Raw genomic sequence first — 23,538 nt, forward strand, 5'->3', positions numbered from 1 at the left:
AATGGATTGGTTGAGATGGAATTCAGAGACAACCTTAGGGAGAAACTTTGGATGTGTACGCAGAACCACCTTGTCATGATGAAAGACTGTAAAAGGTGGATCAGCAACTAGTGCATGGAGCTCACTGACCCTCCTGGCAGAGGTAAGAGCAATAAGGAAAAGTACCTTCCAAGTGAGAAACTTGAAAGGAGCGGTAGCCAAAGGTTCAAATGGAGGCTTCATTAAGGCGGAAAGAACCACATTGAGATCCCAGATTACAGGAGGGGCTCTGAGAGGTGGTTTCACATTGAAAAGACCACGCATGAATCTGGACACCAAGGGATGAGCCGAGAGAAGTTTTCCATGAACTGGCTCATGAAAAGCAGCAATAGCACTGAGGTGGACTCTGATGGAAGTAGACTTGAGGCCAGAGTCAGACAAAGAAAGTAGATAATCCAACAAGGTCTCCACTGCAAGGGAAGTGGGATCATGTTGATGAAGAAGACACCAGGAAGAAAACCGTGTCCACTTCTGATGGTAACATTGCAGAGTGGCCGGTTTCCTGGAGGCATCCAGAATGGAACGAACGGGCTGAGACAAAGAAGTATCATAAGAAGTCAGCCCGAGAGAAACCAAGCTGTCAGGTGCAGAGACGGAAGGTTGGGATGCAGAAGGGTCTCCTGATGTTGCGTAAGCAGAGAAGGAAACAGCGGAAGAAGAAAAGGCTCCCTGGCACTGAGTTGAAGTAGAAGGGAGAACCAATGTTGCCTGGGCCACCGTGGAGCAATCAGAATCATGGTAGCTCCTTCCCTCTTGAGCTTGAACAAGGTTCGTAACATGAGAGGCAGAGGAGGGAAAGCGTACAGGAACAGATTGGACCAATTGAGGAGAAATGCATCCGCTGCCAGACGGTGAGGAGAGTAGAGTCTGGAGCAGAATAGGGGCAGCTGGTGATTGTGAGGAGCTGCAAAGAGGTCTATCTGAGGAGTGCCCCACTGAGCGAAGATGGACTGTAGAGTTAAAGGATCGAGTGTCCACTCGTGAGGCTGGAGAATTCTGCTGAGCTTGTCCGCTAAAGAATTTTGTTCTCCCTGAATGTAGATAGCTTTCAGGAATAGTTGGTGATCTGTGGCCCAAGCCCAAATCTTCTGGGCTTCCTGGCACAAGAGGCGAGAGCCTGTCCCACCCTGTTTGTTGATGTAGTACATCGCAACTTGATTGTCTGTGCACAGCAGGAGGACCTGAGGAAAGAGAAGATGTTGGAAGGCCTTGAGGGCATAAAACATCGCTCTGAGTTCCAGGAAATTGATATGATGCTTCATTTCTTGGGCTGTCCAAAGTCCTTGAGTTTGGAATTCGTTCAAATGAGCTCCCCAGGCATAAGGGGAGGCGTCGGTGGTGATGACAAGTTGATGAGGAGGTAGATGGAACAGAAGACCTCTGGAGAGATTTGAGGATATCAACCACCATTGTAGAGACTGACGAAGAGATGATGTCACAGATATGTGTCGTGAGCAAGGATCCGTCGCTTGGGACCACTGGGTAGCTAGGGTCCATTGAGGAGTGCGCAGGTGAAGACGTGCGAAGGGTGTGACATGAACTGTGGAGGCCATGTGACCCAAGAGTATCATTATTTGTTTGGCAGAGATGGAACGTTGTGGAAGTACCTGCTGACATAGAGATTGAAGAGTGTGAAGACGGTTGGACGGCAGGAACGCTCTCATGAGGACTGTGTCCAGCACCGCTCCAATGAATTGAAGTCTCTGAGTGGGGATGAGATGAGATTTGGGTAGATTGATCTCGAACCCCAGAAGTTGGAGAAACAGGATGGTTTGGTTGGTGGCCAGGAGTACTGTCTGAGATGAATTGGCCTTTATCAACCAATCGTCCAGGTAAGGAAAGACCTGAAGGTGGTGAGAGCGTAGAAAGGTAGCCACCACAATCAGACATTTGGTGAACACTCTTGGAGAGGAGGCAAGGCCGAAGGGCAGCACCTTGTATTGGTAATGACAGTGATTGATCATGAAACGGAGGTACTGTCTGGAGGTCAGATTGACCGGTATGTGAGTGTATGCCTCTTTGAGATCGAGGGAGCATAGCCAGTCGTCTTGATTGAGAAGAGGGTAAAGAGTGGCTAAAGAAAGCATCTTGAATTTTTCTTTGACTAAGCATTTGTTGAGATCGCGAAGATCTAGAATTGGCCTGAGATCTCCTGTTTTTTTGGGAACTAGAAAGTAACGGGAGTAGAATCCCTGTCCCTTTTGATCTAGAGGAACTTCCTCTATGGCGTTCAAAAGGAGGAGGGATTGAACCTCCTGGAGAAGGAGGGAAGACTGAGGAGTGTTCAAAGCAGACTCTCTTGGCAGACTTTGGGCAGGAAGTGTCTGAAAGTTGAGAGAGTAGCCGTGGTGGATGATGTTGAGGACCCATTGGTCCGAAGTGATAACTTCCCACCGGCTGAGGAAAAAAGTGAGACGGCCACCTATAGGTTGAGGTAGGTGGGTAGATGTGGTGATGCTGGCTATGCCCTGGAGAATTAAGTCAAAAGGGCTGCATAGATTTCTGCTGTGGAGGCGGCTTCACAGGTTGTTGCTGTGGTGGTCTAGGAGTCTGTCGTTGTTGTTGACGTTGACGCCTAGGTTGCTGGGGAGCTGATGGCAATGGACGAGCCACATAACGGCGTTGGTAGGCCGACTGCTGTCTGAAAGGCCGTGCCGGTGGAGTCTTCTTTTTTGTTTTGAGGAGAGTATCCCAGCGTGTCTCATGGGCGGAAAGCTTCTGGGTGGTCGAGTCCATGGATTCCCCAAAGAGCTCATCCCCCAGGCATGGTGCATTAGCCAACCGATCTTGATGGTTGACATCAAGCTCGGATACTCTCAGCCAGGCAAGGCGGCGCATGGCCACAGACATGGCCGTCGCTCTGGAGTAAGTTCGAAGGTATCGTAAATGGATCTTATCATAAATTTACGGAGCTGGAAAAGAGAAGACGAACTGTGGTGAAAAGCCTGTCGTTTCCGCTCAGGAAGGTACTTTTCAAAGGAAGCCATGGTGGTAAGGAGATGCTTGAGATAAAAAGAAAAATGAAAAGCATAATTACCAGATCTGTTAGCGAGCATAGCATTCTGGTATAACCGCTTACCGAATTTGTCCATGGCTTTACCTTCTCTGTCAGGAGGGACAGAAGCATATACACTAGTCCCCGCAGACTTTTTAAGCGTAGATTCCACAAGCAGAGATTCATGGGGAAGCTGTGGCTTATCAAACCCAGGAATAGGGATTACTTTGTATAATGAATCCAATTTGTGGGGAGCTCCTGGGATAGTTAAAGGAGTCTCTAGGTTTTTATAGAATGTTTCCTTCAAGATGTCATGAAGAGGGAGTTTCAAAAATTCCTTTGGAGGCTGGTCGAAGTCAAGGGCATCAAGAAAGGCCTTGGATTTTTTAGACTCAGCCTCCAAAGGAATGGAGAGAGATTCGCACATGTCCTTCAAGAAAGAAGTGAAAGATGTGGAATCATGTTTGGAGGATGGATCAGGAATAGCAGGATCATCCTCATCCGAAGAACACTCACCCTCAGAAAGAAAAGGCTCTTCGGAGTCACCCCACAGATCAGGGTCCCTAATATGGGAGCCGTGGTCCCGAGACTCCGGAGTAGAGGGTTCTAGGTGTCGGGATTTGTGTGCCGACTTACCCGACCTCATAGATATGGTACCGGGAGAAACGGTACCGGGAGATGTTACCGACTGCAACGGTGCCGAAGTCTGCACCGACTGATGCTGGGCTCTCGGCTCCGGTGCAAGGACTGGCATCGATACCGATGATGCCGAGTGAACCGGTACTGAAACAGTGGACGCTGACAGTAGGGGCTGCTCCACTGCCGGTACCGGCAGCTCAGACCGGACCGGGACCGGAAGGTTCGGTGCCAAGAGGGCAGGAAGGAGTTGTTGTAACTGCTCCTTGAGCTGCACTTGTAGGATGGCTGCAATGCGCTCATCCAAAGAAGGCACTGGTACCGCCTTTTTCTTTTGTGGTACCTGCGGTGCCGCTCGACACCCCGAAGATGAGGAGCCCGAGGTCGAGGGACTCACCTCGATAGGGGTGGAGCGCTTCCGCGGGCGCCTCATGGTCGGCAGGACTGGGCTCGCTGCAATCGAGACCGGAGGACGCTCCAGCGGGGAAGGCTTCTTAGCCGGCTTACCTGGGTGTTGCGACGCCGGCGCGGTGTCGACGAAGTGGGTGCCGACTGCAATGGGGCCGAAGCCGGTGTCGATGCCGCAGGATCAGACATTTCGGCACCGAAAAGTAATCGCTGTTGTATCTGGCGATTTTTTAAGGTACGTTTTTTTAACGTGGCACAGCGGGTGCAGGTGGAAGCCTGATGTTCAGGACCTAGGCACTGTAAGCACCAGTTGTGCGGGTCCGTGAGGGATATAGACCGTGCACACCGCTGGCACTTCTTGAACCCTGGCTGGGGAGGCATGAAAGTAAAAATGGCTTCTGCCAAATCGAAGGCCGAGGCCTCGATGGTGGCAGAAGGCCCCGCCGGGGCAAAACCGAAATGACGAGAAAAATAAAAAGTAAACGTTCGGTTTTTTGGGTTTTTTTTAGAAAAAAGAAAAGAAAGAAGGGAAAAAACTCCCCAAAAGGTTTCGCGAGCGGGAAGGCGTTAAGGAAAAAATTTCAACAGCCGTTGAAAAAAGCGACTTCTTAGCTCCACGGAAACTAAGAAACTGGGGACCGCGCGCCTTTGTCGGGCGGGAAGGCACTCGCGCGTGTGCGGTGTGGCCTACTAGAACTTTCCAAGTTCTTAGAGTGCAATCACTCTAAAATTGTCCGTACCGGGGCTCCGTCGGTGCCGTCACCCATCAGTCAAGAATATGCTGCCTGCTTGTCCTGGGATAATAGTGTATATTACCAAATTTATTTATTTATTCAGTTTTATAGGCTGTCCTCCCCAGGAGCCCAGGATGGGTTACAAGGATACGTGCACAATATTGTTAATATAATGAATAGTGCAATGCTTACTATTGTAGGGGGGAATTCATCAAGGGTCGCTAACCAATTAGGCGTAAAGGCTCAAACTCTCTAACTGGCGTCACTGGTCGGCAGCTGCCTGAAAAGCAGCCGCCAATCTCGTATCGATCATTCGACGGCGTCGATTAGAGAATCGCACCTCCGGCAAAGGTAGGCACCAGAAATGTAGGCCAGGGTTTTCCTGGCCTTACATTCCCGGCGCCTAGCTTTGCTTTGAATCGAGCCTCTGTAGGCGCTTTTACGGTGCCTAAAGCCACGCCTACAGCGGCATCAGGCACCATATAGGGCCTATGGAGGCACGATTCTGGTGCAGAATTTGTAGGTACCCGAAGGCGCCTTGAAAATCAGTGGAAAATGTCATTTAAACGGTGTTTTTCACTGACCCCCCCCCAAACTGGTGCCGTTTAAAGAATCTGGGCCTAAATGCTAAGACCACCCATAAGAATATAATGGGTGTCTTAGCGTGTAACTTGTGCTAATCATTAGAGCACCCTAAATCAGCGCTCCTTGATGAATTACCCCCTATATTGTTAATGCAGTATATGAGTGCACTACCTATTAAGATACAATTCTAGCACAGTGTACAGTGCAGTACATATCACCATGCAGTGGTAATACAGGGGGTAGCATGGTTCAATTAACCATACAGTGTTAATGTAATATCTAGTGCAATGTCTTACCCTACGGTGTACAGTATACAACATTAATGCAGGGTATAGTGCAGTGTGTGTCCTCGCTTCATACTAATGCAGTGTATCCCACATGGCATACCATAATTTAGGGCTCCTTTTACAGAGGTGCGTTAGGGCCTTAACGCGCGGAATAGCGCGCGCTAAAATGCCCCGCGCGCTAGACGCTACCGCCTCCTCTTGAGCAGGCGGTAGTTTTTCGACTAGCGCGCGCTACAGCACACACTAATCCGGCTCGTGCGCTAATAACGCTAGCGCACCTTTGTAAAAGGAGCGCTTCGTGTTAAAGCTGTGTGAATGGCAGTATGCATGCGCAAGAAATATATAAAAAAGGAAAGAGCAGAAACTCACATTAATACTAAACAAAATCCACTCTCTTCTGGTATCCAGGGAGGTTAACTTAGGGCCACCATCAATAGCCAACTCAAAATAGGTGGAGAAAAAGACCTCCTTAACGCTAACGCTGGCTAGGACCTTACTGCTAAAGCAGGTACTAACAAGCGTACGAGTAAACGCAGTGGTCCCACAGCAGTCGTAGGTCTAATAAAAACTCCACTTCCTAAATATATCAAACAGTGTCAGGAAATGCAGAGACTTAGGCCCTCTTTCACTAAGCTGAGCTAACCGTTTAGCGCGTGCATGTTAGTCTATGGACGCGCTAATTTGATTAGCGTGCGCTAATCGGTTAGCGCACCTTGGTGAAAGAGGGGGTTAATCTCAATTCAAAGTGATAAGGCAGACACAGTCGCATATATACCGACAGCAGCATCAAAAATAAGGGGGAATTCTATAACAAAACTGGCTATAACATTGCGGAGCATTTCTTATATAATTCCCGAGATGATGCGTCCAGCGAAACGGGGCGCTCCCCTCAGGATTTGAACTGTTGAACGACAGGGATTTGGACTGTAATTGGGCGTGGTTTTGGGAAGACCAGCGCAAGAGAAGTGGCCTTATTTATGATGCTGCTGTCGGTATATATGCAACTGTGTCTGCATTATCACTTTGAATCGAGATTAACCCCGTCTTTTACTCAGGTCCGCTAACCGATTAGCGCACGCCAAACGCTAACGCATTCATAGACTAACACGCACCTGTTAGCGTTTAGCATGTGCTAAATTGATTATTGTGTGCTAAACGGTTAGCGTACCTTAGGACTCCTTTTACTAAGGTGCCCTAGCGTTTTTAGCGCACGCAAAAGATTAGCGCCTGCAACCAATACGCAAAATGAAAAATACTAATGCAAGCTCTATGGAGGCATTAGTAAAAGAGGGCCTAAGTCTCTGCATTTCCTGATACTCAGGGAGGATCGGATCACTGTTTGATATACTTAGGAAGTGGAGTTTTATTAGGACCTACGACTGCTGTGGGACTAATGCGTTTGCTTGTACGCTTGTTAGTACCTGCTTTAGCAATAAAGCCCTAGCCAGTGTTGGCATTATTGAGGTCTTTTTCTCCACCTATTTTGAGTTGGCCCTAAGTTACCTCCCTGGATATCAGAAGAGAGTGGATTCTGTTTAGTATCGAGTATGCATAAACACTCGTTACTGCAGTGTACATCACATTACTACAATATACCACGCAGTACACATTATTCAGCACTCCCACAGTGAACAGTGCAAATCATCATTCACTGTGAAAGCAGTGTACATCATAAGAAAAGCCACTGTGTATAAGAGAAGTATAGTGTTAATCTCAGAGAGAAAGAGATAATGGTTACTGTGGATGGGCAGACTAGATGGGCCATTTGGCCTTTATCTGGCGTCATGTTTCTATGTACACTGGTTTACCATTGGTACACACATGTGGCTTTGTGTTTCCTCACTTTTCTGCTGCTGCACACAGCCAGATACGGGTTCTAATCCTGGCTCAAGCTCTCAGTGCTACCATACACCCTGAAATGGCTGCCTGAGAAGAATGTTCAAGCCTTGGTGAGAACAGCAATAATACTGTTATCACCAAACATTTCTGTATTACACAGCTAGGTTTTTCATGGAATGGAGAACAGCTGAAACATGCACACTTTGGGACTACATTGCCCAAGAGTATGGAGGGAGGGCGGCAATGGGGAGACCCAGGTCAGTCCCCCTAAGGTTTGAATCTTAGCACAAGTTCCTGCACTTCTCTCATTTGGTTTTGGTTTCCACAGCAAGCCCAGGTGAGGAGATTGACTCAGGGCTCCTATCTCTCTCAGGTCAATCAATGAGGCTGTGCTTTTTCTGGCTTTTGCCTGGTGGCCTCCATATATGCAGCAGGGGTAACCTCTGTACCAAGCTGAGAGAGCTACCAACCTTCATACTGTGCTGCTGAACAAGGATAGCTAGGGATTCAAATCCAGGCACCTTATTTCCATCGCAGGATTCATAAATGAGAAAGCAATTTAGATGGTGAAAAAAATCCAATTATTTTTTTTATTTATCTAGGAGCAAAAAACAAAAACAAAAATCCCCATTCAAACAATTTTACTACAGGAGCGCTAGCCGTTTTAACGCGCGCTAAACACTAACGCGTCCATTATAGTCTATGCACGTGTTAGCGTTTCGCCCGCGCTAAAACAGCTTTGCGCGCCTTAGTAAAAGGACCCCAATAATTGATCCACTAAAATAAAAAATTAAAAGAAAAGAAATATTTGTAGTACTCAAAGGGCTAAAAGAGAAAACTTAGCAAGATCATTTTCAATTATTTTTTTTTTTGTTTCTTTCCATTGAGATTTTTGTTATTTTTTTTTTTTGTCTTAACTTAAGATTAAAGTCCCTTTAACCTTTTTTTTAAACAGTCAGTTATAAAACATTAATGGAAAATTTAGTGAATGGCAGTCATTAAGTACTAGCCTGTGGTGTTATTAACGCTCACTCAGAGCTGATGCCGAGCTTTAATGGTAAGTTACAGCCGGTTTAGCTTTCAGAAGAGTTAAGAGCAGGTTATTAGCTGGTTATTATTTAAGTTAATGACCTTTGCACTCCCCTCTCCCCTGAGTTTAAGCATTAAAGGAACTGAGCTCGCCTGGGTTCTGTTCAGGACCTACAAATGTCTACAGTCACAAAGTTAGTGAGAACTAGGTAAGTATGGACACCCTAGAAGCTAAGCTACACCATGACATGAGCTTGATGATACCCTTAGCTACACAAAGTCATAAAGAAACAGTAACCTCAGCTACACCGTGACACAAGGAGACAAGACAACAGTAATCTTAGCTACACAATGCCATGAAGGGACAGTAACTTTAGTTTAATCTTCACGTAGTGGTGACAGGATGCTACATAGAGCATCATGTGACAAAACGACACTGAGATCTGAGCTACACTAGGACAAGGAACTTAGCTGCACTCCCTCATGTGACATAAGAAGATCAAAGCTTTCATGAAACTATGTGGTAGAGACCCCTGAGACAGTAGCCAAGGTTATACCATGTAAAACTGAGTGTCAGGGTGACACAAAGAGGCAATAACTGTAGCTACACTGTTTCATGATGATATGAGGAAAGAGCAACCTTGGGTACATCATGTGGCGGTGACACACGGAGAGCAATCTTAATTGTCACATCATGATGACATGAAAAGTTACTTTGGCTATACTGTGGGTTATGACAAGAAGACCAGTGTTCCATGTGACAGAGGGAGACAACAATCTTAGCTATCTGATATGAAACAATGATTTTAGTCAAACTATGTCAGGATAATTCGTAGTGACAACATTCTTAGCTGCACTGACAAAAGAAGACAGGACACAGATCACAGAGACAACAACCTGGGTCACATCAGGTCATGCTGGGTTGAAGAAACTTAAATCTTAGATATACCATGTTGCAGTAATAAAAACATAACTATCAATATCTTATATTACACTAACATAAAACAATAACCTTAGCTACATTAAATCATAAAGAAACAGGAGCCAGCACTACAGCCCGACAGAACCTCAGCCTCCTACATAGGTCCCCAGTACCACAGCTCTGTATGAGGATTACAGAAACCCAGCAACACTTACCAGTACTACAGCCCTATGGGAAGGTCCCACACTCCCTGTAGTGCTTCCAAGAGTACAGCTCTATGCAAGGATCCCACAACCCCCTGTTTTCTCCAGTGCAATGGCTGTATGTGAAGCCCCTCCCCCATATTCCTAGCACATTTGCTGCGCTACAGCCCTGTGCACGTGTCTCAGATGCCACAAAGTCTTCTCCAGTGTTGCAGTGATTCCTGCAGCTGTCCTTAATAATTCAGTCTATTTTATCAGACAAGGACGAGGGCGGGCCATTTTCAAAAGCCTCCTAACTGGGTTATTCAGCTAAAAGAGCCATCTAAAATGTGCCCAGCTAGAAACATGTACATGTATCCACAACAACTGTATTCTAAGCCACATAGGAGGAGACATCCCTGAAGGCATGTTATGTAGGACAACAGCAAGAAACATACGTAGACTATATTTTCAAATCTACCTGCATTATATTTCCTGGAAAAAGCAGGTATAAATATCCATAGTTCCTTTGGTAGATTTCGAAAGAGAAAGTCCTCATAAACTTTTCCCTTCTATAACTGGTACAGAGACCAGGGTAAAAAGTACCTATGGAATTTGCAGCTATGTGGGTAGTTTGAAAGACGCCCCAAGCAAATTTAACTTCCAGATCAAAATCCCTACCACTGAGCTGAAAGAAACAGCTCACTGCTTTGGGAACAGGAAATCCTTATCCACTTCAGTCAAGATGCTCCATTGGTCAAATCACTCCCTTTACCCCCTGTTTAAGGACCAGAAGTCAGTCAATAAGATCACTAACTTCTAACTGTTCCCTCAAGATACGTAACCCCCCAGGCAGAGCTCTGGACCTTTAACCCGGTCTGTTTTTAAAAATTAACTTGAATTAATTAGCCTTAATTACCTTTGTCGAGTAGCCATTCGTCAACTACTCGACCGAGCCGATACGGAATTCTCTGTCTAGCGATCGCCAGTCGCTCGTTATCAAAGCTCCCTTTAAAGAGTTTAGAAAGACATTACAGACATTAAGATCTGGAAGGTCAAAGTTCAGAGGTTAACATTTAAAGGAAATACCAGTTAATCTTTCATTAAGAGTATGAACATTTTTTTATTTTGGAGAGGGGGCGGTAGAGCATTGGGGAGATGGGCATTTAGAGAAGTTATACCAGAAATATCTAGCTACAGTTTTAACCTGGTTTAGGGTTAAGCCTATCTAGTGTTCAGCTAAAATATTTAAGAGGAATTTAGAAGGGATAATCCAATTAAACTTTAAAATACAGTTTATAACCACCCTTTGCTTTTTGTTTGGTTATACATTATATTTTCCTCCAATTTCATTTTCATAAGTTTCCTCAAAAAGGACATCAACCACAGTGGAATTGAAGTTATATACCAATTATCTGGATATCATAACAATTTGTTCAAAAGTGGCCCTTTTTTATTCAATCTCTAGAATCAGGGATTTAAACTTGTGATTAAAAAAAGAACACATTTCAGGCTCACATAAACAGTGCAATAAGAAAGCAGACAGTGACATACATCAACATTTTTCAAAATAGACATAAATTATTGTACATCTGTGAAAGGGGATGTGAATCTACGGTGGAGAGAAAGGGTGACTATCTTATCATGAAACACAATTTTGCTACAGCAGTCATTTTTGGTCACGATGTACAATGCTACAGAGCCTAAACATTATTTTTTTCTGAGGGGCTATTGGGTGCTAACATTTCAATGTCATCACATTCTGCAGCTTTTCTTTATTGTTTACATCCAGTGCCACGCTGCATTCATCTAAAAATTTTTGTGGTACAGATTTTCCAGAAAATGTCCATTGCCACAAAATTCTCTAAAAGCCACATGCTTCAGCCATCAAGCTCTGTAGGCCACCCCTGGGAGTCAGAGGCTTCTCTGCTAATCAGTGACTTATCTACAAAGGCTGCAGCGAAAAGTGAAATAAAAACCACACCGCTGCCCCTACAAACTGGCAATGTCCATCATTTCCAGAAAGTTCTGTGCCAGAGCTCTCTGATGGCATCATGCTGCCGTTCATGCTGGCAAAGACCAGAGCAGAACTGGAAAGGAGTACAGCAGTGCTGAACCTAACCTTGTTCAATTAGAGGAACTGGGTTTGGATATTAAGCAAAGAGCCCTCGAGAGATGGGGTAAGGAAGCAAGTCTGTTAGGAATAACTATGGCAAGTGTTCTTGGCAGCATTCACACAAGTGCAGTCACTCAGGAACCCTTGATGATCAATAGAGGGTGAAGAGAAATCGACTGTACAATATATTTAACAGTTGCATATGTAGTTTTTGCTAGTTGACTGCATGTTCCTAAAAATTCCCCCCACCCCCCAGCAGAGATTCTGAAGTTTTAGGTGGAACTAGAAAGGGTGCAGGAAATAAGGAAGTTGCCCTTGAGAGATTGAGGGAGAAGCCTGGTTCCATATTAACATGACCAAAGTATCCTGCTCTATTTATCTCCTCCGAACTCACAGCACTTTACAGAAATTTAGAAAGTGAGGAGAGAAAAGAGAAACATGGAAAGGAGGGAAAAAGGGGAAAGAAGGGACAGGAAACATGAAAAGGAGTGCGAGATTTTGCAATCAGAGCAGCCCCTGTTGTTAGGTGCCAGTGGCACTGTTTGAAGAGAAAGAGTGGATGGATGGAAGGAAGGACATGTTGAGAGAGACAGATGAAGCAAAAATGTGGGGTGAAATAACTATTGCCAAAGATCGTAAATAATTCATGGATCAATACCGAAAAGAGCTTTCATTCAAAATATCAAACTCATTTGTGGTGAGACCTCAGAAATTCATTCCCCAACTCACTATAGGGCAGCCTAAGCTGATCCATTTGGGGGATTAATTTATCAATCACCGGTCAATCACCACTCACCAACCTTAATGCAAAATCTTATTGTGTTAAAACAATAAATATCATAAATATTCTTTGAACATTCTAAGTGTGGAACTTAGGGCTCCTTTTATCAAGGTGCGCTACGGGGGTTAGCGCGTCGGACATTTCATCACGCACTAACCCCTGTGGCAAGCCAAAAACCTAACGCCTCGTCAATGGAGGCGTTAGCGACTAGCGCGGCAGGTGGTTGAACACGCGGTATTCTGCGCATTAACCGCCTACCGCACCTTGATAAAAGGAGCCCTTAGCTTCAAACAGCAATGAGACTTCACAATCGTGATCTCAATGGGGGCCCGTTTCGCCCGTGGCTTCGTCAGGAGATCAAGAGAAATGACTATAACTGAACATTTTCCAACCACATTTAACATCCAGTGACCCATGTCACTACGCAATCATCCTCACTAGGACTTGTGCTCCATAACAGGAGTAAGAATTGCAAAGAGACCTTCACTTAGAAATAATAAACATTAAAGAAAATGGGAAGGGAGGAAAACTGCAACCTGCCTATAGTTGCTTTCCTTGAACAAACACTCCCTTCAGCAGTTCCCAATATCTATGTTTTGAGCCCATTTTCCCACCTGCCCCTTTCTTTCTCATCAGCAGCTCCTAAATCTATTCTATCATGTTTATATCTTAAATGTTGAATATATGATCTAATTATATACAGTATGTTATTTCTGTAAGCCGCCAAGAACGTTCAGAATTGTGGTTGGATCGTATGAGGGGCCGCTGAAAAGTTCTCAGCCAACAAAGTTGGGGAAGTCTCCATTGAGGGCTCTACCCTTAGTCCGGTGATTTTCCACTTTATTCGTTCCATTGGAAAAATACAGAATGAAAAAAAGTGGAAAATCACTGGACTAAGTGTACGGTCCTCAATGGAGACTGCCCCAACTTTGTTGGTTGAGCTGAGGACTTTTCAGGGGCCCCAGTATCATAAATTTGTCTATTGCCCTGGTTTCCCTTTTACCTGTCCCTCCCTCTCTCCTTTCCAGTTCCTGTATCTGTTTTTTGCCCCTGTTTTCCCCTTGTCTGCCTCCCTTTCTCTCCTGAGTATCTTCTCCCTCTCTCTATTTGCAGCAGACACTCTGGGGCCAATGTAATAAGGCTCATTAGATTGCACATGGCTTAGCTCAGCTTTTGAGCATAATTTTTTTGTGCTGCTGTGGGTATCCTATATTAATATGCCTTTGTGCAGGAGCTAACTATGTGACAAGACTTGGTATGACATCAGCACACAGGTAATTTAAATCCCACAGTAATGAAGATGCAAGCTATTCAGTGAAGAAGTGGATTAATGCAAAGAAGACCAGGAGGCTGAGTGCAAGGCTTTTCTTTTTTTTTTTTTTTTTTAAGTTCAATATTTTTATTAAGCTTTATGAGCAGTAGAAGGATTAATGAAGATTTCCGGTCTGTCTTCTGTACTATGAACATACATGACCTGCAATATTTTATTACCTTATTGAAGAGTTTAGGTTAAAAAGAAAGACAAAACTGAAGGAAAGTGTGTTGGAACAGCATGCTGAATTATGTACTGCAAAATTGAACGGGTACTTGAACTTGCATGTACATATATCTATTGCACTGGAGTGCTATTTTGAACATAAACATGGGTACACTTCTCCCTCGGTATTCGCGGGGGTTAGGTGCAGAGCCGGACCACGAAGTGTGATAAAGTCTCGAGACTACAACGGGAACTCACAACAGCCATTCTGATGACGGCTCTGCACGGGGCTGGAGCATAGGAAGATCGCTTCTGCCCCGCTTCACTGCTAGACCACCAGGTAAGGTTCCGGGGAGGCTTGGATGGCTTAAAAATAGCCAAAAAATGAAAATATTTTTTTTGTAAAAAAAATCGCAAATAACCGAAGGCCATCATATTTGGGAAGATCAAAGGAACTGGGCGAAGAGGATGACTTACAATCAGATGGCTGGACAAGCTGAAAACAACCATGGGGATCACGCTGGTGGATCTTACCGGACTAGCACAAATCCAATTTCTTTTTAGATCTGTAATTCATCAAGTCACTAGGACTTGAACAGGAGTTGAACAGTTAACCCCTGCTTGCCTTCTTCTCTTCAACTGCTTCTTAATTATACACTCATTCACTTAGACATTCCAAGCATGGCGCAACAAATGAATAATTATCAATAGAGAAACTTACAAAAAAATTGTGTTTTATTGCCTTCTTCTTTGTTTGCCCTCTTTTTCTTTCCCATTTTCACTTATTTGTCTCCCCCCCCCCCCCAAGCAGTTCTAGTGTCCATTACCACTTTATCTCCTGAGCATTCTGGTTAATGCCCCTCAATTTCTCCTGTGGGCTTCTTTCTCTCCTCTAGGCAGTTTTTTTAAAATACATTTCTTATCCCTGCCTGCCGCTGTCTCTTTTTCCAGCAGTTACTAGTCTCTTTTTTTCCATCCTTGCTTTACCTCACATGCCTGTCTCTCTCCTCGGCATTTCCTCTGTCTCTGTTTATTGCCCTTGACTTTGAACTGCAGGCAAAACTACAGCAAATGCAAGCTTGTGGTATGGAGAGTTAAAACAATATGTGATGGCAGTTTTATATCCTGATTTTCAAACTTGTCATTCCTGTGGATAGTTTGTGGGATCCTAAATCAAAGCCAGTGGTGCTAGGAGACAGGAAAAGATTGTTCCAGTGTGGTATTTCTTATGTTCTTAATATTCTATCAATAAGGTAATAATGTTCTATCTGAGCTTCAATATGCAGCAAGAACGATGGATTAATGATGATTTCATAGACGCCTTCGTGTTTCAAGATACACTTCTCCCTCCGTATTTGCGGTTTCGATTATTCACGGTTTTTAGCTTGCATAGAGAAATCTCTGATTCCAAGCGTTTACAGAGAAAAAGCTGATTCCCAGCACTTTCTTCACCATGTTTTGCCTCTCCTTCAGGAATAGGCCAGGTCTCCCACCATGTTATTCGCGGTTTCACCATATTCATGATGGTTTTTAATAGAAAACAGTGAATAACATATGAAAAAGTTATTCACGGTTTTCGGTATTCGCGGGCCAGCGAATACGGAGGAAGAAGTGTAAGTACCTATTTGTGGGTCTTTATGAACTGTTTTACTTATCAACTTTGGACATCAGAGGAGGATACATTTGGAAGCTGAACCTCAAATTGATTTTTGGACTTTTGTAGCAATAATACAGTGCACTTTAGTATGTTAGAGAGATGAGTGGTGATTCATTTTTGGTTGTGTGATTTTGCACGTTATTTATTTATTCACTATTTAAATTGGGTCAAGGGATGTTACAAGCTTGAATAACCCGTTTGGGTTAGCACAACGTTCAACTCGATATTACAGACTGGGCCTAATAATCGAGTTGTATAAACTGAGGACCCATCACAAAATTTAAAATTATATTAATATTAAACTTATATTTGGTTATTTATGAATGTATCTCCAGTGATCTCCTAATATACTATATAACGCAGGAAGAATGTTTTCTTGGAGTGACTTTGCTATTCTTCCCAATTGGGGTTTGTGAGTTTTACTTAATATTCTATTGGCAGAGATGCTACAGTCCAGCTACAGGGACAAGGGGGAAAATCAGTAAGCTTATATTAACGTCCCAGTTAGTGTACTGGTACTATCCTGGTACTGAAGTATAAGAGAAGGGAAAGTATGCACAACTGATGCATACAAAGAGGTGGACAGCAAAGTTGCTTACCTGTGGCAGGTATTCTCCATGAGTAGCAAGATACATGAATCACACCTGTAAGTGAAATCATCTGACAGCACAAAGGATGGAACATTTATGATCTAAATCCAGAAAGAAGTGAAAGATCTTTTCATTTATTTGCAGCTGGCACCATGAAGTTGTTTGACCCCCCATCAGCCCTACATCTGAGCTCTTTGGACAAAACATTTTTGAACTGCAAAGAGCGATAGAAGAATATAAGTGTGACACATGTATTCAGCTCTCCATAGATAACATTTGTTATAGATAAGCAGATTTATTTGTTCCATGAACAAATATGATGAATTCAGTCACATACGAGGTCTGACAATTAAGTTCATGAACTTGCCATCGTGCGCTTGCGTTGGCAGCACTATACAAACAGTTCAGCAAGGCTTCATAACCTTGATATATCAGTCTCACAGCTGTATTTGCGTTGATGTGTGGCAGTGTCTTGCTATACAGCGTTCATTATTTTTGTTGCATGTTTTTGTGTGCCGTTGCGATAATGTCGGAGCTTGAATTAGAGCAATGAACAAACATTCTTAAACTTGACAAGAGTGGAAGTGAAATCAGGCACAGGTTAGGCCAAGTTTATAGGGATAATGCCTTGAAGAAAATGGCAGTGTACAAATTGATTAAATGTTTTTCTAAGGGGAGAGAAAGTGTCACTGATGAAGAGAGGTCAGAGTGGCCAGTAACGAGCAGAACTGATAAAAATATTGCAAAAATTTGTCGAATTGTGCGTCAAAATCGTCGGCTGACTGTGAGAAGCATAGCAGACCAATCAAACACTGACAGCGAAGCAGTTAGGAAAACTGAACTGAAAATCTTGGCATGAAAAAGGTGTGTGCAAAAATAGTCCCTCATCTCTTTTGTATCACGACATTGCACCAGCTTACACAGCAGTCTGTGAGGGAGTTTTAAGCCAGTAAACAAATAACTGTAATGGAACACCCTCCCGACTCACCTGATCTGCATCCCCCCCATGACTTTTTCTGTACCTGAAGATACAGGTAATATTGAAAGGAAGACATTTTGATGACATTCAGGACATCAAGGGTAATATGACAGCTCTGATGGCCATTCCAGAAACAGAGTTCCAAAATTGTTTTGAAGAGTGAACTAGGCGCCGGCGTCGGTGGATGACTTCCTAAGGGGAGTACTTCAACGGTGACCATAGTGATGTTTAGCAATGAGGTATGTAGCACTTTTTCTGGGATGAGTTCATGAACTTAATTGTCTGGCCTCGCATGGTGACTCCCAAACTAAGGAAGGTCTTGACAACCACTCATTATGCTCTTCCTAAGACAACTGTATAATATAAATATATTTGCCTTCAGTTTAGCCACCCATTTATTTATCTCAGTGAGCTTGTACTACCCATCTTGTCCTGTCTATAGCTCTCATCTGCACTTGCCCCCTCAGCTACGGATTAAAAAAACAGAAACATGTCAGCCCTTACTACCGTCAGCTGCACTAGTTGCCAATGGAAGCAAGAGTACTTTTCGAATTTGCTTGTATTTGCTATAAGATGTTATTTGGATTAGCTCCGCTATTTCTCCTCTCTCATTTTGAATGGTACTGTTCGACGAGGCCTACTCAGCGTACTGGTTTATGTACTTTTCCTAATCCCTAAAATTGGCGTTATAAAAAATATTTTGATCGATCTTTGGCTTATCAAGCAGGTAAAGTTCAAGTATGGTTAGGCGACCTGATTCAACAATCTGCATCTTATTGCACCTTTAGAAAATTGGTTAAGACCTATTTGTTCAAAAAATTTGTTACTTGATTGATGACACCCAACGTGTAGTGGACACCTGGAATTCGCTTCCAGAGAGCGTAATAGGGTAGAGTATGGTACTGGGGTTCAAGAAGGATTGGACAATTTCCTGCTGGAAAAGGGGATAGAGGGGTATAGATAGAGGATTACTGCACAGGTCCTGGACCTGTTGGGCCACCGCATGAGCGGACTGCTGGGCACGATGGACCTCAGGTCTGACCCAGCAGAGCATTGCTTATGTTCTTATGACTATGTCATAGTTTCTTACTGTATTTTTCACTAATGAAATATTGTACTGCTTTTCTGTGTGCTTTCTATCATCTCTGGAATGTCCAGTCCTCTTTATTCTGTGAACTGCCTAGAACTTTTTGGATTACATTACATTACATTACATTAGTGACTTCTATTCCGCCTGTACCTAATGTTGGTGGTATAGAAAAATAAAGTTATTATTATTATTGAGATGCTTCACTGTAGTATTGTAAGAGCAGCATTAGCATCATATCTAAGTTATGGCATGAATAGGCAGACGATGAGTCATATGGTCTTTATCTGCCTTCATTTTACTATGTTTCTAGAAGGTTGGTTGGGCGGTATAAGAAATTTTAAATAAACTTGAAACTTATTTGATGGTTCTAATGTGTGCCTTGTAAGGTATATTATTTGAATTGTGCTGACATCATGAAAATCATATCTCTATTATATGAATGTTATTTACCTGCTGTACATGACCTTCAGTGGATCTCTTCACAAAGGTGGTTAATAAAGTCCAATATGTAAATTTAAAAAAAATAATAAAAATGGGTGTTTGGCAAGGAGCAGTTACATAGAAAAACAATTTTTGAAAAGGTTGCTTTAGTACTGAGAGACCAAATCCACTTATCATGGTGGGAGTCAGTGTTAGAGAATGACACGGGGCCAAATTTTTCCCCGTCCCCGCGGGAACTCATTTTCCTATCCCATTCTGGCGAGTTCTTTTCCTCCTGTCCCTGCCCCATCCCTGCAAGCTCTGTCCTCAACTGCAGAAGCATCAATATCTTTAAAATCCTAACGGCCTCTTTTACAAAGCCGCGCTAAAGGCCCGGAAGCCCATAGAGATTTAAAGTGCTTCGGGGCTGTTGCCGCGCGGCTTTGTGAAAGAGGCCGTAAGTGTCCGAGGCTTAAGGCAGAGCGGTTAAGGCAGAGCTTACAGGAATGGGGCAGGGACAGTGACAAAACTCACAGGGACGGGGAAATTGAGTTTTTGAGGGGATGGGAACAAATTTGTTCCCGTATCATTCTCTAGTCAGTGTCTAAGCATGAGTGAGAATGCGCACTGGCAGGGCAGGATTAACCAATAGGCCAAATAAGCACGTGCCTAGGGTCTGAAATGGTCAGGCGGGCTCGATGAGGGAGGGCATCAACATTGCTTTTTCCAAATGGCGATGGCCCCTCCAGCATCGATCGCCAACGCGGGCCCCCCCCCCCCCCGATCAGCAACATGGCCCCCACCATCGACGGAAAGTAAGACAAGCAAGCAACGTGGGTAAGAAAGGCAACGGGAACTGTAATTGTGCAAACGGTGCTGCTTGCCCAAAGTTTCCCTCTGACGTCTCTTCCTGTTTCCACCTGGGCGCATGGTGGGCGGGGCAGGGGCCCCAGTGTACTTGAGTGCCTAGAGGCCCTCGACGAATTAATCCTGCCCTTCGCACTGGACACAGAGGCTGAGTCAAGCTTAGGTACTGAAGCCATCATTGCTCTAAGATAGTCACTTTATATGCCTTCTACATGGAGCTTGTCTTGAACTAGCAAAAAAAAAAAAGCAATCTGAAATAGAGGTCTGCACGGGAACGGGGATTGCGGGAATCCCGTGGGGGTCCCGCGGGAATCCCCCCTAATCCACGGGACTCCCACGGGGACCACCATCTGGCCCATGGGACTTCCACGGGGACCCCCCTCTAGCCAACGGGACTCCCACGGGGATGGAAGGCTTTGGAAGCAGGGTTCGTCCATATAATATAATGGACACGTCAGCCTTAGTAAAAGAGGGGGTTTATAAGTTAATTACCTGAACAGAAAACAAAAAAAGGGTTCCACCAAAGAGATTCCACAAGGAAAACAGCAGCGCAAACACAAAAGAAAGTATGGAATTGATGTTCCTGTCAGAAGTGATTGCTGCTTTTTTATGGGGACGGGCGGGGATGGAGGTAATTCCTTGTGGGGATGGGTGGGGACGGAGAGGATCCTGACGGGGACGGGTGGGGACGGAGAGGATCCTGACGGGGACGGGTGGGGATGGAGAGGATCCTGGCGGGGACGGGCGAGGATGGGTGGGATTTCTGTCCCCACGCAACTCTCTAGTCTGAAATCTACTTTGTAATTGTTTGCTTTGTAACTGTTATCCCAGGACTGTTAGGATAAAAAGTAAGCAAACAACTGGGTAGATTTTCTGGTGCCTTTTAGTCTGTTGTGAAAAGAGTACCTTCTTACAGCCCAGCAAAGGCAGGGCTTGGCCAATTCAACTCCGATTGTAAGGCTGAGCAAAAACACTGTTAGTGCGATGGACTGATTTAGACGGAAATAAGAAACTTCCTTGCAAAAAAAACTTGGATTAATTACTCTGTTATGATATGTAAGGAAGGAGCATAATTTATCAATGCTTGAAGTTCACCAACTTTTCTCGCAGAAGCGATAACTAAAAGAAAAAACACTTTCCATATTAACCTTTTCCTATCGTGTGTCCCGGATGACGAGACATTCCAAAAATGACATAGACAGTGGATAAACAGTCTGTATGGATTAATAAAGAGCCAGGAACACAAAATATTTGAATTTACAGACTTATGACTTATTTACATTATGTTTACAATAGCCGTAAATGATAACGGCGAATAGTGCAAAACTTTGCTAAAATAATTACGATTGGAACCAGCGTAACGTAAAATTTATTACGATAGGAAAAGGTTAAGGGATCCTTTTATGAAGCCGCGTTAGCGGTTTTACCCGCGTAATAGCATGCACTAATTTGCCGGCCACGCTAGCTGCTACCTCCTCTTGAGCAGGCGGCAGTTTATCGGCTAGCGCGGGGGTTAGCGCATGCTAAAAATGTGTGTGCGATAAAACCGCTTTCGCGGCTTCGTAAAAGGAGCCCTAAATATCTGAGGTAGGAGGTGTCCATGGGCTGAAGTGGTTTTCTCATCAGGTAGTATGATTGCGTATTTTGGGGAAGTTTAACAATTGCATGTTAGTATTTTAAGATCAGGGTGTGTTTGTCTGCCTACATAGATTTTTGGTTATGAGGGATATGAATGTTTAAATAAATAATGACCCTGATACTTTAGATAGATTGTTAGCCCATCGGAATAGATAGGAATAATGCCTGAGTGCCTGAAAGCCGCTTAGATAATTTTGATAGGCAGTGTATAAATACCTAAAATAAATAAATAACATTGAGATTCCATGACAGGAGGGCAGTTTTATGGGAGGCTTCAGGAAAAGGAAGCCATTTATGAAAAGAGTAACTAGAGATTGTGAAAAATGTGTTTTCTCCTTTGACTGATTGTGGTGAGCACATATTTTGCTAAAATAAACCCAGACTGAATTTGTTTTCAGGTCAGATTCAGAGAGGTGGTGAAGATAGTCCAATAACTTTGATGGAGAGAGCGGGAGAAGGAATTTATGCCCTTGGCCTATACACCATATGGTAAATCTCTTCTACCTGAAAGCTTAGGAGAGTGTAAGGAGCAATTTAGAAACAGTGTCAGAACAACTGAAAGAAGAAACTGAATGCCATACAACCTTCATTGCTGTGAGCACTAAAGATTGTACTTTTGGGAATAGCAAGGTACCCTGGTTCTATTACACAAGCCCTGGAAAAGGAATCTCTAACTGAATTGGTTCCAGTGGCGTACCTAGCATATGTGACACCCGGGGCCCATCATTTTTTGGCACCCCCCTCCATCTGTACGAAAAACATTATTTTTAGTAACAAGCCACACGTCACACATGAGTACCTAGGAAAAGGCAGCATTTTACATACTGCAGTGAGCAGTACAACATCAATACACCCATTGTAAAACTAAACAAGCCAGACTAGTACAGATCAATCCTGCAGTCAATCCTAACAGAAAACCATGTCTTTCAAACACACAGAACACAAAAAACACCTTCGCTTAATATGGAATATGTCATCACAAACTAACCCCTCCCCCTTTTACAAAACTGTAGTGTGGATTTTAGCCCACGGTGGTAACAGCTCTGATGCTCATAGAATTCTGAGCATCAGAGCTGCTACCACCACGTCTGGCGCTAAAAAACGCTCCACAGTTTTGTAAAAGGGGGGATAAAATAGAAATACATAGACAAAGGTTAAATTGAAACAGCAAGAATCTGGACTCTGCATACAATGCAACACCACAGAAACAGTGGCACATGTCTCCTAAAGCAATAAATAAATAGAAATTTTTTGTTCTACCTTTGTCTTCTCTGGTTTCTGCTTTCCTCATCTTCTCATTCAATTCCTTCCATCCATTGTCTCTCTTCTCTCTGCGTCTTCCATTTGCTCTGTTACTGTGCCTCTCCCTTTCTCCCCCCCTTCTAAATTGGTCTGGCACCCATCTTCTTCCCTCTGCTCCCCCCATAGTCTGGCATCTCTGTCTTCTTCCCTGCCAGCGTCTTCTCCCCACTCTCTCTTCCCCATGTCCTTTCAGCTTCCTCCCCACGTGCTTTCAGCGTCCTTCTCCCCCTCTGTCTTCCCCATGTCCTTTCAGCGTCCTTCTCCCCCCTCTGTCTTCCCCATGTGCTTTCAGCACCCTTCTCCCCCCTCTGTCTTCCCCATGTGCTTTCAGCGTCCTTCTCACCCTCTGTCTTCCCCATGTGCTTTCAGCGTCCTTCTCTCCCCTCTGTCTTCCCCATGTGCTTTCAGCATCCTTCTCCCCCTCTGTCTTCCCCATGTGCTTTCAGCGTCCTTCTCCCCCTTCTGTCTTCCTCATGTGCTTTCAGTGTCCTTCTCCCCCCCTCTGTCTTCCCCATGTGCTTTCAGCGTCTTTTTCTCCCCCTCTGTCTTCCCCATGTGCTTTCAGCGTCCTTCTCCCCCCTCTGTCTTCCCCAGCGTCCTTCTCCCCCCTGTTTTACCCATTTCCCTTCAGTGCCTTTTCCTCTCTACCCCACCTTTCTTCCCTTTCTCCCTCCCTGCCCCTTACCTTCGTGGCTCTTTCTTTCCCCCCCCCCCCCCCGAGACAACAGGCCCGGTCTGACAAACGTCCCTGCCCTTTGGCCGGCGATGCCTAAACTGCCTTCATACAGCAGCCGGCTGCTGTATGGCTGCCGTATAAGTCATCTCTGATGCAACTTCCGGTTGTGTCAGAGATGACCTTTTCGGCAGCCACACGCAACTCCAGCTGCTGTAAGAAGGTAATTTAGACTCGCAGCCACGAAGGTAAGGGGCAGGGTGGGAGAAAGGGAGCTGTTTCAAATTCACCG

General features: G+C 44.4%; 1 protein-coding gene across 1 annotated transcript in view; it reads right to left on the reverse strand.

Annotated features, from left to right (window-relative positions):
* NRXN2 (neurexin 2) overlaps positions 1–23,538 on the reverse strand; it is a 1,565,743-nt gene that overhangs the window by 119,306 nt on the left and 1,422,899 nt on the right. The window contains exon 18 of the mRNA XM_033953607.1: positions 10,576–10,665. Within this exon, the coding sequence (XP_033809498.1) occupies positions 10,576–10,665 (90 nt within the window). The remainder of the gene's footprint in view (positions 1–10,575; positions 10,666–23,538) is intronic.

Source organism: Geotrypetes seraphini, chromosome 8, assembly GCF_902459505.1.
Source record: "Geotrypetes seraphini chromosome 8, aGeoSer1.1, whole genome shotgun sequence".
In the NCBI taxonomy this organism is placed as follows: Eukaryota; Metazoa; Chordata; class Amphibia; order Gymnophiona; family Dermophiidae; genus Geotrypetes; species Geotrypetes seraphini.